The sequence below is a fragment of the Lytechinus pictus genome, chromosome 16, assembly GCF_037042905.1.
Source record: "Lytechinus pictus isolate F3 Inbred chromosome 16, Lp3.0, whole genome shotgun sequence".
NCBI classification, from domain to species: Eukaryota; Metazoa; Echinodermata; class Echinoidea; order Temnopleuroida; family Toxopneustidae; genus Lytechinus; species Lytechinus pictus.
This window is the reverse complement of record NC_087260.1, coordinates 13957003-13972778: the sequence shown is the minus strand read 5'-3', so window position 1 is coordinate 13972778 and position 15776 is coordinate 13957003. Positions and strand designations below refer to the sequence as shown.

At 36.0% G+C, this 15776-nt stretch overlaps 1 protein-coding gene across 1 annotated transcript; it reads right to left on the bottom strand.

Annotated features, from left to right (window-relative positions):
• Positions 1 to 2254: 2254 nt before the first annotated feature.
• On the bottom strand, positions 2255 to 13205 carry LOC129279110 (WAG22 antigen-like). Its single transcript, XM_064111314.1, has 2 exons — positions 13010 to 13205; positions 2255 to 7084 (listed from the first exon to the last, which is right to left on the bottom strand). Exon 2 carries the CDS (start codon positions 7009 to 7011, stop codon positions 6136 to 6138), a length of 876 nt encoding a protein of 291 aa, XP_063967384.1. The 5' UTR covers positions 7012 to 7084; positions 13010 to 13205; the 3' UTR covers positions 2255 to 6135.
• Between the last annotated feature and the right edge of the window lie 2571 nt (positions 13206 to 15776).

Here is a 15776-nt window from a genome sequence, read left to right as displayed (position 1 = left end):
CTTAATTGAGTCAAGTACTATTTTGTACTATTTTTGTTCCTGAAGTTCTTCTTCATCTCCGTTTGCTGTTCTGTTTGATGTGTATGTTTGAGCTTGTGTTATTCCCTTTCTCAGTTGATCATTTATTTGCTACAGACTTATATTATTTCAAACCACACAATAATGATATAAGTAACAACAATAATTATATTAACCTCTTAATTACACGGGTAACCACTTCAGTTTCGAAAACTCAAAATCAATTTCATCTTCCCAAATTACGTTTAACCTCGTCATTAATATCTCTTTCATACAATGGTATCAAATATTGGAATAATTTACATAACTCAATCCAGGAAAGTACTACTTTATCTAGATTTAAAAAAACTCTGTAAAAAACAATTACTTAATGAAATATAGGATCCTTGTTTGTATGTGAGTGTGTGTATGGGTGTTTCTAGGTTGTGTATGTATGCAAGTATTTCTTAATCGATTACTTGTTAATTTATTTTGTTGACATTGTTTTTATAATTTATTTAATATATTTTATGTAAAGGGCCAATATTCACAAGCTTCGGCTTCATTTTGGTCCTAACCATCTTATGATATATGTTTTGTAATTTGATTTTATATTGTATATTGGTTTAAATAAATGAACTTGAACTTGAACTGTTCTCCTAGCGGACTCTGCATGCTAATATACTATACCCTCGGCTACGGCTACCCTGATTGGGCGCTCAAGCATTCTTGTATTTTTTTCTTATCGGGTACCCATTTACTACACCTGGAAGGAGAGTGGCAAATGCAGATAAACACCTTGCCAAAGGACGCGAGTACTGCGGTGGAACTCGAACCCCGAATCGCCTGACGTGCGTAGCAGTATACATTTTACAAAAGATGCATCTGATGATCACATGCCTCTACAGTGACAGTCTAGAATTTATGAATGCATTCAAACAATCCAGGATATTGTTTAAAAAAAAGGGAATGGGGTTTTCCAATTTGCAAAGTCCTTGTAAGCTGAAAGAAAGGGTTGTTTTAGTCTTAGAAATAAGTTTGGTCAGAAAATGGATAACAATTTTTGTTACTAATATAGTAATCATTGTCTAGCATTTATCATTTATAACTTAAACATATTGGGAGGTATTTTAGTCATTAAAGTTGGTTAACCCTACTCTATACTAACATTTTCGAAGACGCTTCTACGGAATGGTGGGTTTCACAACAGTTATTCCATATTCGTGGCTTAGGTAATATACAAATTAATTCCTTCAAAATTTATTATATTTTTATGTTTCCCTATTCTCATTTCAAGACACAATTAATATTAAATCACATTCAGGAAAAATCTACGAGTCTTCATTAAAAAACAAAATCTATAAAATTTACAATTTTTGACGTAATCCCTTATGAAAATTAAATATTGAGAATCCTTGAAATATTGTCATTCTTTAATGTCGGAACGCGATGCCAGAAGTGATCCCCCACAAGCAAAAATAAACAGACATGCGCAGTTGCACGCACACACACCCACGCTCATCCTCAGGCACACTCACACACCCACACACACGAACGTGCGCACATATAAGGGGCTAGATTTAAGTTATTTCCAAAAGGGTTTAAAAATTAAAAAAAATAATTAAAATTAAAGACCAGCAAATTGTTTTTAAATGTGTTTCTGCAGTCACATGATGGGGGTATTATGTTAAATTTATTACGATTGCAAACACTGCAATATAGTTAAATTAAAACACGTTCATTATTTCAGAATGGCTAATAGTGGATCTAACCCGCCAATCGCTGATGTGGTTTACGGTACACCATGTGGAGTGTTATAGAAACAGTGGAAAGAAGAAGACAAGAAATGGGATAGGCGAGAAAGTGGAGATTTGAGAGTAGAGTATTCTTTTCTTGAATGTAGTCCTGAAAAGGACTGTAAACCAGAAGAGATAGATGAGTTGAAAAAACAGCTTGAGTAGTAGGATGGATGAGGAGATGCTGGCTTGAGTCGGCGAGTAGAGATGATGAGTATAAGCAGTAGAGACTCGACGTTTCGGGCAGGTTGACTGTCCGTCTTCAGGACCGTAAACCACATCAGCAAATTTACATGCCACCATGCAAACCTTCAAACAACATCTAACCCCTTTTGGTATTAAACTCTTTATATGCTTAGAATAGATCTGTTTTTTACAATTTCAATAAACGTGGCAAACATGTTAGTGATATTCACAAGGAGGCATGGTATATAAGCGAGTAGAGTACAATAAGTATAAGCATGTAAGTTCCGATTTATTATTCTTCTGCATTATAAGTACAATATTTCCAAATTGCAGGTATATATTAAGACAAATATAAATTTTTTTTCAAAGAAAAAAAATACACATATATAATAATTCAAACATGTAGTCTTTTTGTCGAATCATATATAACACTAAAATTTATTCGAGAAGTTGTCCAAATCTTAAGAAGCGCAAGAGATACAATAACTGCTAATACATTTCGGAATTTTATTTTTTACACATTTTTTAAACCGACATGACCGATGGTTAAATCTGTTTTAGTTTATGGGCTCATATCCATTTTATGTGCATGAGTTTCTGTAAATTATTTTATTTGATCCAATGGAACACAAATTTATGCACTGCGGATACAAATAAATTCAAATTAATTGCTGATTAGTCTACATGTGCTTTGCCTCACCTCAATGATCTAATCCTAGTAAGTATATTAACACTTTGTCTACTAAGCAATTGGTCTAATCGCTTTGAAATTCATTCATCAATTTTGTCGGATTTCTAGTTGGGCTGCTCCCATTTGGTCTCATTTTCACTTGGGTTAACACCACTTATTTTATAGGTGAACTGTTAATAAATAAATATATAAATAGGTAGACAGAGTGAAAATTAGACCAACTGGATACTAGATTAAAATATACAATTGTGTATACTGGACAAAGTGTAGTGTAGTAGTGGGCGAGAAGTAGAATAACTGCTACTAGACCACGTAAATAACAAACTCAGGAAACTACAACTGCAGCTATTTTCCCTTGATGTCACATGTTCAAAGACACCACATATGGACCCCATCTTACAAAGATTAACGATTGATCGTAACTCTATGGAAATCCTTTAACGTTATAACTTTTTCGACAGGAAATTTGCAAAATGTCTTTGAAAACAAAGAGAAGCACAGTGAATTTTCAAGAAAACAATGAATGCATGAATATACATCGTAGTAAGAAAATATTTTGAACAAACATGCATAATAGATATTGACATTGTTGACCGTCCATAGTTGTGATTGACCGGATCAATCGCAACTCTTGTATGACGGGGCTCTGGGCTGTAAACCTGGATTGTAGAAGAAGAACGCTATTCTTTATCTCCATTTATCCTATTTTCAAGCCTAAAATCCTATATATAAAATCCTAATATATTTTGCTTTAGATTTTTGATAAAAAATTCTCACAGGTTTCAGAAATCCTATTTCTAGCGGGATAATCCTATTTAGTGTTATTTTCCCCTTAAAAATCATACTAAATAGAAACAAATCCAACTTATAGGCAGCTCTGCCATATTCATATGGAAATAAAAAAGCGATTTTTGTCCAGCAAATATATTTCTGTAAACATTATTTTTCATTAGAATAAATAATCTGGAATTGTAGCATACGATGAAAGGTCAATAACGGAGTCATTCTGTGCAAAGTAATATGGATATTCGTATTTTATCCGTTTCAGCTTTCAAAAAATAAACAATACCACAATTCTTAAATCAATTTCTACACTGATCTGATCAGTTGCAGACAATGAATACCATTCTGCCCAACTTTGGCAAAAGGAAGCAAGTGACACATCAGTCAGATTTGAGTTATTGTTTCTAAAACACTTTTTATGTTGCGCGGTCAGGCAAAATTTGGGGAAGAAATGATCGTTCTATGGAAAGATATTGAAGAAAATATGCTGTTAAATTGCATTGACGCCTATGTAAACGACGAACACACATTGCTCATTTACAACAAATGATACTTTTGTACGGCAACATTGCTTGAATGTCTTTGACAATAGTGACTTTTCGCTCTGCGATGAGGGTTCACGAATCCACTGACTGTATTTATTATAAATGCATGTCATGTGACAAGAAATAGCTTGGAGGTCTTTGTAAAAATCTGATGAACCGGAGCGGCAGTTTCGTCCTAGGTTTTGGAGCTGACGAAAGTTTTGCAATGATATTTTCGTATTACGTCGTTCGCCAAGAGTCGGGGACGAAACTGTTCTTTTGTTTCACCAACTTAAAAAAAAGATTTGTTTGTTGTTGTTTGTCATTAACGGCGTTAACAATGTGTTCTCTATTAATGAACCGTCCTTACATCGTGGAGCGAAAATTCCTCGAAATAGTCACATGCGACTGATCGTCAGTCGCATGAATTTGATTCATATTTCAGAAATATTGCACTAGAGATTGGCAGCATGCGCTCTCCATGCGCAAACACAATTGATGAAGAAATAAAGAAATGAGAGCAATTAAAAAAAATGACCCTTTGACCCCGAGATTGCTTCTGACGCAATCATCTTCATGAACTATTTACACAAGGATCGTATGTACCAAGCATAAACAATCAATGCAGAAATAAGAAATGAGAACGATTTAAACAAAAATTGACCATTCAAGCTTATATGACTGATGACCCAATCACCCTAAACAAGACAAATGCGGTATTACCCACAAATCATTTTAACCAAGTGTGAACATAATTGATACAGAAATAAAGAAATGAGAGCTGGTTGGACAAAAACTTCACAAAAGGATGGACGTGACATCATATAAATTTCGTTCAGGCGAGACAACAAAAAAACCGTAGATGAAAGGAGCGAACGATTATTGTCACTTTATCTTAGAAAATGTATATATATCCAACCATACAAATATTCAATTGAATCAGAGAAAAAAAGGGAAAATATAAGTATATGGTCATTTCCAATATTACGACATATATCTTTAGTAATCATTATTAATGGCCAGAGGGGGTGGAATGTTTCGCTTGCAATTTTGACAGTTTTTGCATTCTTCGATCTGTTTGTATATAGGGTACAGTCTGGGCTAGCACAGTATTATAAGATGTTTATCGAAATTAAATGGAAGGTTAAAAAATACCCCCCGCTATTATAATACTTTATTCAATAAGAGTAGTAATACTACACTGAATGTCTATCATCGCCTTTGCGGGAGAGGGGTTGGTAATACTTAACATGCCCCACACAGTAAAAAAAAGCATTGTTTAAGCCTGTCACTCTAACAAGTTGTTTTTTTGTAATTGTAAACAACTTGTTTAATAGGTTAAAACAATTGTTTAAGGTTTAAACAGTTGTTTAAAAAGTTTCAACAGTTGTTTAAAAAGTTTCAACAATAGTTGTTAGAGTGATGGGCTTAAACAACGTGCTTAAAATTTTAAACAGCGTTATTGGTAACTTACAGTAGTTATTATCCTAGTATGAAAGCAAAAGGAATTAATACGTGATTGAAGAGCTAGTTCCTGTTGATGAACGAAAATTAATTGGCAATGAAGTAAATGCGGTATCTCTTTGCTCTGGGAGGTGTTCAAGACTTGAGTGAGAACACACTTGAAAGAACTATTTCGGTCTAAAAAAAAAGAGAAAAGTTTTTTGTATCATTTGAAACATTTTGAATACAATCAGTCACTAAAAACTGATTTGCTTGTTGCTTATTTCCTTTTGCAGGGCACAATGGTAAACAGATCTTTAGAGTCATTGCAGAGGGATACAGACATCTAAATTGAATTATAATTCAAACTAAAGCAATGGTCCAGTGGTTAGACCATTGGACTCATTATCGCGAGGTTGTGAGTTCGAATCCCCACTCTGCCATTGTCTCCACTTTGATAAAAAGGCCCAAGAGTATAATATCTGCCGTCAATAACGGCAGCCACTATGACTGATTAACCTAGAAGTAGAATGTTTCCTAGGTACATGTAATTAGTTGTTTATCAGCCAGACGATAGCCAGCAAAAAGCTGTCCTGCCGAGTTCCTACGGGAGTTACCATGAAGAGAAACAGAAACAGAATCTTAATTACTTTCTGGAATGAAGATTGATATCAATGGATTACATGTAGCATTCTTCCAAAGGAGACGGCAGAATTCAATCTGGGTCTGTCTGGGTTCCAACCTCCTTTGTTTTAGGGCTGTTATGCTGCTTTACCTTGTATCTCACAGTACCCACGACAACCTCCCCTGTTGCCACCAAACCCGTGATAGCGGCCGCACCCCCGATTCCTATGCCAGCGCAGGTGGTAGCAGCTATTCCACCCGCCGCTCCTGCGGATTGAAGTAAGGCAACGGCACTTCCTGCAGCGACTCCACCTCCATTTGCAATTGCAGATGCTGACATCAGGTATGCACCAATAGAACCGGCTTGTACACCAGCTGCAGTGAAGCCCATTCCGGTGAGTACCAGAGGTGCTGCTATGAAGGATCCAATGCCAAGGACAGCTGCTCCTGCGGTGAATTTGAGAGCATACGAAGCAAAGTTCCCGGACTTTTTGTCTTCATCTTTGTCTGGACTCCCTCCTGTCCCTGGACCACCTTGATCTCCTTCTGCCCCTCGACCACCTTGATCTCCATCTGTCCCTGGACCACCTTGATCTCCTCCTGTTCCTCGACCACCTTGATCTCCTCCTGTCCCTCGACCACCTTGATCTGGACAACGTGTCGCACAGTCTTTAGGCCGAGTTGATGCTTGTGTACCCGTTGACTGCTCATTTTGTGGCTTCACATTCTTGCGCTGTTCTGTTCTGGTGCAACTTGGCAATGGCTGATCTTCCTCAAACGCATCATCTTTTCCTCCTGTAGGAGACCTTGTCACGGACGCCTCCGGCTCTTTCTGGTGGTTTTTCTCGTTCTCTGCAGCTGCCTGTGCCAAATCGGTCTGATCATAGAGCTCTTTGGTCTGATCATATGTCTGGGTCTGGCAATCGCGAATACCCACATGGTTGTCTGGTCTGACCACATTCGACATATTTCGCAGGCCTATTTTCTTTCACAATTTACCGCTCAATCGATGCAGAAATATTCACTTGAGTTGAGTTAAACTGAAATGAAAAAATAGGGATAAAGAAAAAAAGCATTTATAATGATGATGATTATTATCCTAATACTAAACTTTTTACTATATATTTTTCACTACTTTAACAGCTATAATATATACTACCACCACCACCACCACCACTACTACTACTACTACTACTATCACTACTACCACTACTACTACTACTACTACTACTACTTCCACTATTACAACCATCACTAATAATAATGATGATGATGATAATAATAATAATAATAATGATAGTAATAATTGATAACCACAATAACAATAATATCAGGTTCGTTATTTTGAAAATTTCATTGTCCAAGTATTAAATAAGTTTCTTTTGTGAAAGCAAGCAGACATTATGTAAAGTTCTCCATAAAAATGCCCCATTATGCTGACACCCTGTTGTCACACAAAACTCTGTTAAATAATTAATAAATCCGACTATAGAGCAATGTTACTTTTAGCATGTATGGGACAATAAACTGGCAGAATTCCAAAAGAGAACAAAAAACACTTTGAATAGGTTATACAATGAACGAGGTTTAGATTTAGATTCATTTATTTCCGTTCAACAAAAATATAATCGAAGTAACAGTACAAATACATGTTCAAAATAATACATACAGTTCAGTGACATTTCATAACAAACATTGAAGTTGAATTAACTGAACGAAGGGACTTGCCAAGAAAAGCAGAGCTTATAAAAAAGGCAAGTCCCCAAACTTAGTTCCAATACTAAGTTACATAACCTGTATATACAAGAGACGGACGGAAAACGAACTTAAAATACGTTATCTACAAAATACCAAAATAGAGCGAATAAGCAACAACAAACAATTGTAATGATAACGATAATAATGATAAATTTTAAGTAGAAATTATAGGAGGAGAAAAGGGTGGTGCAAATAAAACTAAAAATGAAAAGAGGAACATGGCAGGTACACAGGTCATTAGGCACTGTAGTGACATTATTTAGAATATATATTTGACAAATTTATTGATAGTTAAAGATTAGATTTAAATACTTGTAGTTACAGTTATATGTTAGCTTGACTTGTTGGTATGGAGTATTGGCAAAATAGCATCTTTTTAAGTTTGCGCTTGAAAATATTAATGCTTGGTGATTCTTTAAAGTCATTGGGCAGTGAATTCCAATACACTGGTCCAAAAAAAGACGAAAAAGCTTTTTGATAATATAGTACGGACTGGTGGTAGGTGATTACAATTACGTTGTCTCGTTGGGTAATCATGTATGGAGGAGTTTTTACAGAACTTATTTGAAAAAAAAATGTGGGGAGATCATCTTTACTTAGTTTATACATAAATTGGGAGAGTTGAAATTGATATAAATCATTCACTTTAAGAATATTATTTTGGAAAAAAAAAGGACATCTGTGTGTGATCTGAAATGAGTTTGAAAAATATTTCTAAGAGACTTCTTCTCCAACAATAGTATCCTTTGTATTTGTGTTGGATTGCACAGCCCCATGCCAAAATTAATGTATGGTAATATTAATGTATGATATAATGTAAGTAAAGTGTGAGATTGAAGAAAATATTTGGGTTTGTTAATAATTCCGATGTTTCTTGAATTGTTTTGCATATATTATCAATGTGTGGTTTCCATGACAGTTTATTGTCAATAATAACACCCAATGCTCTGTCGGTACATTATATAATATTTTTTCAGACAACCAAATCGACTTCAATGAATACTTGTTTTATTACCAATAATACATACACATAATTCAAAATGAGCGTGTAGACTTATTAAAAAGCCAATCCAAAACATAGAAATACAAGAATAGAAATAATCAAATGTTATAGTGCGTTGACATTGATACATAGGGGAAGGCGGGGTAAGTTGTGACACTTTTTTGCATTTTGCATGTTAGAATTTATATGAATAATAGTATCGTAAAAAAAAGTACCTTGCCTTTAAATTTGATTCTTGGGAAATATTTTTCACCTATCTATAACTTTCTACCCCCACACTAAAAGTCATTGTGACCTTTGAAAAAAAAAACGATGTCCAATGGCTCAACTTGCCCCATATGTGGGGTAAGTTGTGCAACTTTCTGGGGTAATTTGAGCCAAAAAAACTATGTACAAAATGTATGCGGGAAGAACCAGTATGCCAATTTTTTATTTAAAGTCTTTCACTTGCTAATTCTCTCTAAATACTAACATCCTCTAAAAGTAAAAGAACTGTCATGTGGTTTTGCTCCTTTCTACCTGCATATCAATGGCTTTTTAAAGATTGTTTGTTTTTTTATTATACATTACCATAAGAATTACCATGGCTCAACTTGCCCCATGTTGGCTGGCTCAACTTACCCAAGTCCTAACTTCATGCGATATTTTTACATCCACACATTTCTTATGCATCCATCATGTAAAAGACTATGACAAGAATGATAATCCATACCTGGACTAACAATATTGTTCTTACTTCTTTATTATATTTAAAGACGTGTGTGGGTTAAAAGCACTTATCTATTACACACCCTTTTTTACTTTTTTGGTTGAAATTTGTATTTTTCCCTCTAAAAAAGTACTTTTTGTCTCAAAGTTGAAAACAATGTGGTGGGGTTAAGGGTTATGTCATGGGTCACCAATACATAACAACACCATAATGTCTTACTCATTCATTATTAGCCTGGGGCTGGTGGCTCAACTTGCCCCTATGCTCAACTTACCCCGCCTTCCCCTACCAAACAATATTGATAATGCCATCGAAAATCACTTCACCCCCTTCGTCAAAGTGGAAGTAACGTTTAGGCCTACACTACCAAATCATGCTAGAATCATTCGGTTTTTCCTCTAAAACCTCGCTAAGAATATTCTTTGAATTCGCATTATTTGTCACCTCTAGTATTAGCCCCTCCCCTAATTAAGATTTTCGATTGCTGGTATTCATTGCAATTCATAAGCATACCTGACCAATGTGTTCTAACATTTATTAATATAATACATGTTCTGTGTTTTAAGATTCTGCTGTTATCAAGCCCCAATTAACTAATTTATACGACTGATTGCAAACGAATCTAAATTTGTAGAAAGAAACAAACAAACGAAAGAAAGCAAACACATTAAACTACATTAAATTCAAGAGAGAAAGAGAGAGAAAATAAATAGTAGTCTATTTCTATAATTATCTGTGACTGTCTGTCGGACTTTGTCCCATGATATTGTGCCACCTGGCAAGAGTTCCATATGCACACCCCCCGGGGGGGGGGAGGGCCGGGGTAGGGCCTACTCACGAAATAAGACATACGGGGCTGTGTCACTGGAGTGGATCGCTTTTTTGGAAGAAATCCCTAAACATGAGGTATGGTTTTATGCTGGAAAATAAAATCCCTAAACATGGCCCCAATTTTTAGATACTGGCCTTAAACATGGGGCCAATTCTCCTCCAATGTCTTTAGGTGCAAATATTTCTGCAAATCCGGGATGAAAATGCCCGGTCAAAATAAACCATCCGCTGTTTCGTCGAAGTATATAATAAATCCAGTACAATACGACAATTCGTTGCCTAAATCCCTCGGCGGCTCCCCCTTGAACGTGATACCAGTAATTAAAAACGACCTGGAACCATGCAGAACAGCGAACGCTTGAACATCACACGGGATGATCGCAACTTAGGCCAACAGATATACTATAGCACAATTTGTTGACTTAAGTTAAACCCACCCTTAAACATGGGCCCCTTTTTGGATGAAACTCCCTATACTGGGTACCTTTTTAGCTAAAATATGGGTATGGGTTTTGAGCCTTCACTTTAGCCGCACACCCCCGTCCAAACCAAATCTAATTACCCCCCCCCCCCCATCCCAACCTGGTAATCATGGCGCTAAGGTCTACGTACGGTCACCACATGGCGGTACGTACACCGCACACGTTATACAGTGCGTATCAAAAAAAGTTTACACTAAGATAAAATCCTGTAAAATTATACATTTGATATATCCTGAAGATTTTTCCACATTTTAACATTGGTACAGATCCAGTTAAGCAAATGACGATATAACTGTCGAAAAATATTTCCGCTTGAGTGAACACCACTTTTGAAAAGGTAGTGAAAAAATGATTTGCGCAGAACTTTGAAATAGTTATGCGAATAAAAGTAGACCTTAATCATGAAGAACACGTGGCATTTATTAGCTAGTAAAATTGATTTGAAGATATCTTTTACCCTTTTTTAACTTGTTTCCTTGCCCAAAGCACTTCGAAAAGTGCATTGCGCCCCACCCCACTCCCCCACACACAGAGGCCATCGTGACGATATTTGCTTTACACTGAGCTGTGATTTATTAGGCTTTCTTTTTATTTTGTTAATCATTGTCAAGCTTGGGAAAAGTGTGGAGAAACAAGTATTAAGTGAAAAAATGAAATTTAAACCCACTTTAAATGATAAAAACTTTGTGAAAAAATGCTGGAGTTGTCTGATAAAAAAATTTGTTCAGATCCAGTTATGTCTTCAGATCCAGCTGGAACAAAAAGGGTAAAGGATGTGACATAATGGTTAGTTTCGGTCATGTTCGCTCATTTGGTTTACGTAGCAGACGATGCTAGCCTGCTAGTATAAAGTATACTTACGCAGACCCTATTGCAAATAAAAATCAATTCCGGACTCGATATTTGCTTCCTCAAACTGTAGCTATATTATAAATATCAGTAGCCAAAGCTTCATAGTACAAGAATATTGTTACTTTCAACATTAAATGCATTAATTAAGTTTGTTTGGACTGTATTAATTGTTTCAAATGAAAAGGGTCTAGGAACAGAAACTATCACCCGTTAGTCACGTGACGTACGTTGTACACATAAATATGCCATGTTCTGCCTGCTCGATCTCAAAGTTTTGGGGAAAAATAAGACGTAACCATTATACCAGTGTTAAAGTATTATACATCAAACTGCAGGTAATCTATCTAGCATTGAGATGACAATCAATCTCGACCTTTTTTACCCTTAGGGATATTCCAGGGGGAAAACAAAGGTGCCAGCTTCTCGAAAATATGGGTGGTTTCAGACCGTTTGCCATAGCAAGAGTTGTGAACATGGACACTTTCAAATGAACAGCGAGACGTAAAAGGTGAATTAATTGTAATAAAATTTACATCAAATTAATGGAATTGGATAAAATTTTCACACTATTATCAATCTGGTGTGAGATTATTAATAGTTATAAAGATATACCCGGATTTCTGCAATATTACGTTCATGAAAACCACTGTTCCCTGTGTTGAAGCTGTGTGTGTTGACTTTCGGACACTCAAATGCACGCGACTCACCATTATCATGATTATGTTACTAAGTGTTGAAATTTCAATTTGGGTGGCAAAATCGTTACAAAATGCTTGAATGTATTCGTTTTATTTCGATTGACTAAAAGTGCAAGGGAAATGTATGAGAAATGTTTCGCAGAGTAAGTTTGATTTTGCCCTTTCCCCTTGACACAACGTTAAAACAAGCATTTTTGCGCAAACAGATTTTTGGTAGCTTTATAAAAATGGACAGTGCTCACTCAAGTGTAACATTCTGCCAAAACTTTTACTTTCATTGGATAGATGAGACCTAAGCCCAAGATTATGAAAAAGTTACCCACATGTATGTTTTTTATTCCCAGGGCTTTTTCAAAGTGTATAACTGTAAACCTTTTTTTGATACGCACTGTACATAGAGGTGACATGTCTTCTATTTTTCCGGGCTATTTTTGTCAATTGTCTGCAGGCCATATCGTGCACGAATCCCGGGCACAATTGAAGAAGACGAAGGTATATCGAAGACGAATGATATAATCATGCAGGTATTTGTTATAGAGACTAATAAATTCCCTGTTATCATAGACATAGACATACAATAACCCCAGTAACATGATAGATGTCTGTCAAAAAATGACCAATTATTTTCTTACCTGACTACCTATCACTCACGGCTCAGTTTTGTGTAGCCTGTAGGGTCCAATAGCTTCATGGTCCAATCTAACGTACACACACGTTGGCATAATTTGTCTACATGTATTGTATACGTACGTACGGCAGCCATCTGTTATAATTATGTCTGACTAGCTCGAGCTACATCCGGTCGCACTTGCAGTCGACCGAGATCATGACGCATGCGCAATTGTGCATACTTCATCAGAGTCAATCGGGTCACACCCATTGATATGAAAAATCTGGATAGAGCAACAAAGCGCTAGTTTGAGGACACCGGAAACACTTAAAACTACTCCAAATGCTCAAGTGCGCACAAAGTTCCACACTTTTCTCTCTTGCATGTGCATGTACTTGTTGTTGCTTATGTGTTGGTATGGCACCATACTGTTAATTGTGTCGTGGAGTACTTTTCATGTAGCTTCAAGGTCCATCCAGTTTGTGGCAACCCCCCCGGGGGGGGGGGCACTTACATTGACGAGTGAATACCATGCGCGACAAAAAAAAAACACGTCCTTTTCAAGATAGGGCACGTTACGTACGTAACGTAATAAAGGTGTCAAAAACACTAAAATAAAGAAAAAAGGGTATCTATTTTCGCTAGGAAGCTACGTGTTTAGGGTCAAATTTGTTATGATATGAAAATTAAGACTAAATTGTTTTATAATTTATGGCCCATAGAGTAACACTACGTGTTTAAAGTACGATTTGCGCGAGGTGTGGGAGGTGGGGCTGTACTAAAGCCAACGATGTAGGTTTAAGGTAAAAGCGACGACCGACGTCCGTGACAATAACAATTAAAATATGCTGTACTTGTTTAGGGGTTCAATTCAGGGACTACTTGCCAAGAGTATCGTTTTGTTTCCAATACTTGTTAAGGGTAGGGTTTCATCACACGCCAATACGTGTTAAGGGTTGCATTTTCAGAATATGGAAAATACGTGTTAAGGGTGTTTTTCGAGACCCCGTGGTCGCGCATGGTATCCACTCGTCAAAGTGCCCCCCCCCCCCCCGGGGTGGCAACAGTAGCCTACAACGAGTTCTATCCATTTTTTATATATATATATCGATGGTCACACCTGTAAATAGGGATTTTTTTTTTTTTTTTAGTCAACGACTTACGGAGGATTCAAAAATCAGAAATGTCAATTAAATTAATGCCAGTCAAATTGACAAATAATAGCTGCGAGGTCCTTGTCATCCGTACGGAACAACAGATTCGTTCTAAGTTTCGGAGTTGACGAAAAATTGCAAATATGTCATTTGTTAAGAATTACTAAACTGCTGTTTGGATTCAACATTTTTCTATAAAGACCCTTCATGATGGGCATTTACAATACATTTTCTTTGTTCTTCAACTCTCCATTAGTTCCTCAGCGAAACACCCTCATGATTATTCCCCACAGAAACGCGTGTCAAACAGCAGTATCAAAAAATCATATAAAATTATGATTTAATAGGGGAGACTAATGTGTACTACAAGAAATGTATCTGATATTTCAAATCTGACCAACAAAGCGCATATTGACCGGCTCATGTTGCATGTTTTGGAAATAAAGCAACATGTATGGAAGCATATCGCGCGATGAGATCTCACTCGACATGTTTAGGGTAAGCTAATCGTGCCTAACTTAAATATTGAGATTTTTATAGTCTACTGCGCTTTTTCCTGCATTGCTACTTTGATTTATTAAGGAGATTTATTAAAGGCCAAGTCCTCCTCAGAAAAAATGTTGATTTTAATAAATAGAAAAAAATCAAACTAGCATAATGCTGAAAATTTCATCAAAATCGGATGTAAAATAAGGAAGTTATGACATTTTAAAGTTTCGCTTATTTTTCACAAAACAGTTATATGCACAACTCAATGACTTGCAAATGAGAGAGTCGATGATGTCCCTCACTCACTATTTCTTTTGTTTTTTAATGTTTGAAATATAGAATATTTCAATTTTTACAGATTTGATGATAAGGACCAACTTGACTGAACCATAAAATGTTAAGGCAATGGTAATTCCACGTGTTCAGGGAGGAATGAAACTTTTGTTTCAAGGACAATGAGGAGAAAATGGGAATAAATCATATTTCATATAATGAAATACAAAAGAAAGAGTGAGTGAATGATGTCATCAGTCCCCTCATTTGCATATTGACCAGGATGTGCATAGAACTGTTTTGTGAAATTAAGCGAAAGTTTAAAATGTCAAAACTTTCTTATTTTACATCCGATTTTGATGAAATTTTCAGTGTCATGCTCGTTGGATTTTTCTCTTTTTATTCAAATCAACTTTTCGTTGGGGGTGGACTTGTCCTTTAAAGAGAGTAAGTTGAGCAGGATAGGTACGTGATGAGAAGGGTGTGTTTGTATGCGGTTGTGCATGGGAAAGTGCGTGGGTGTATTATTTAAGTGATCATATGATTATTGGTGGCATTTAAAAAAATTATTCAGGTATTTAAGTAATATCGTACCCTACAATATTGACATGAGTGATATACATTATATGCTATTGAATATTTATGTTTCGGATATACATTTTTAACTGTGCCTTTGATTATATTGATTTTGATAACTTGTATAGACAGGCATAATTCAGTTATCCACATACCTTTAAAATATTCTGATTTCGAAGTGATATGTGTATTAGGTTTCTTTTACTTCATGCATTTTCTTTTCATGGCACACACCCGTTAATCAGACTCTGTATCTGATGTTAGTTATTTTTGTTTATCGTTTGAAAATAAAATCTA

Coding starts and splice junctions, on each gene's coding strand:
- LOC129279110 (XM_064111314.1), bottom strand. CDS start 7,011: ATGTCGAATGTGGTCAGACCAGACAACCATGTGGGTATTCGCGATTGC.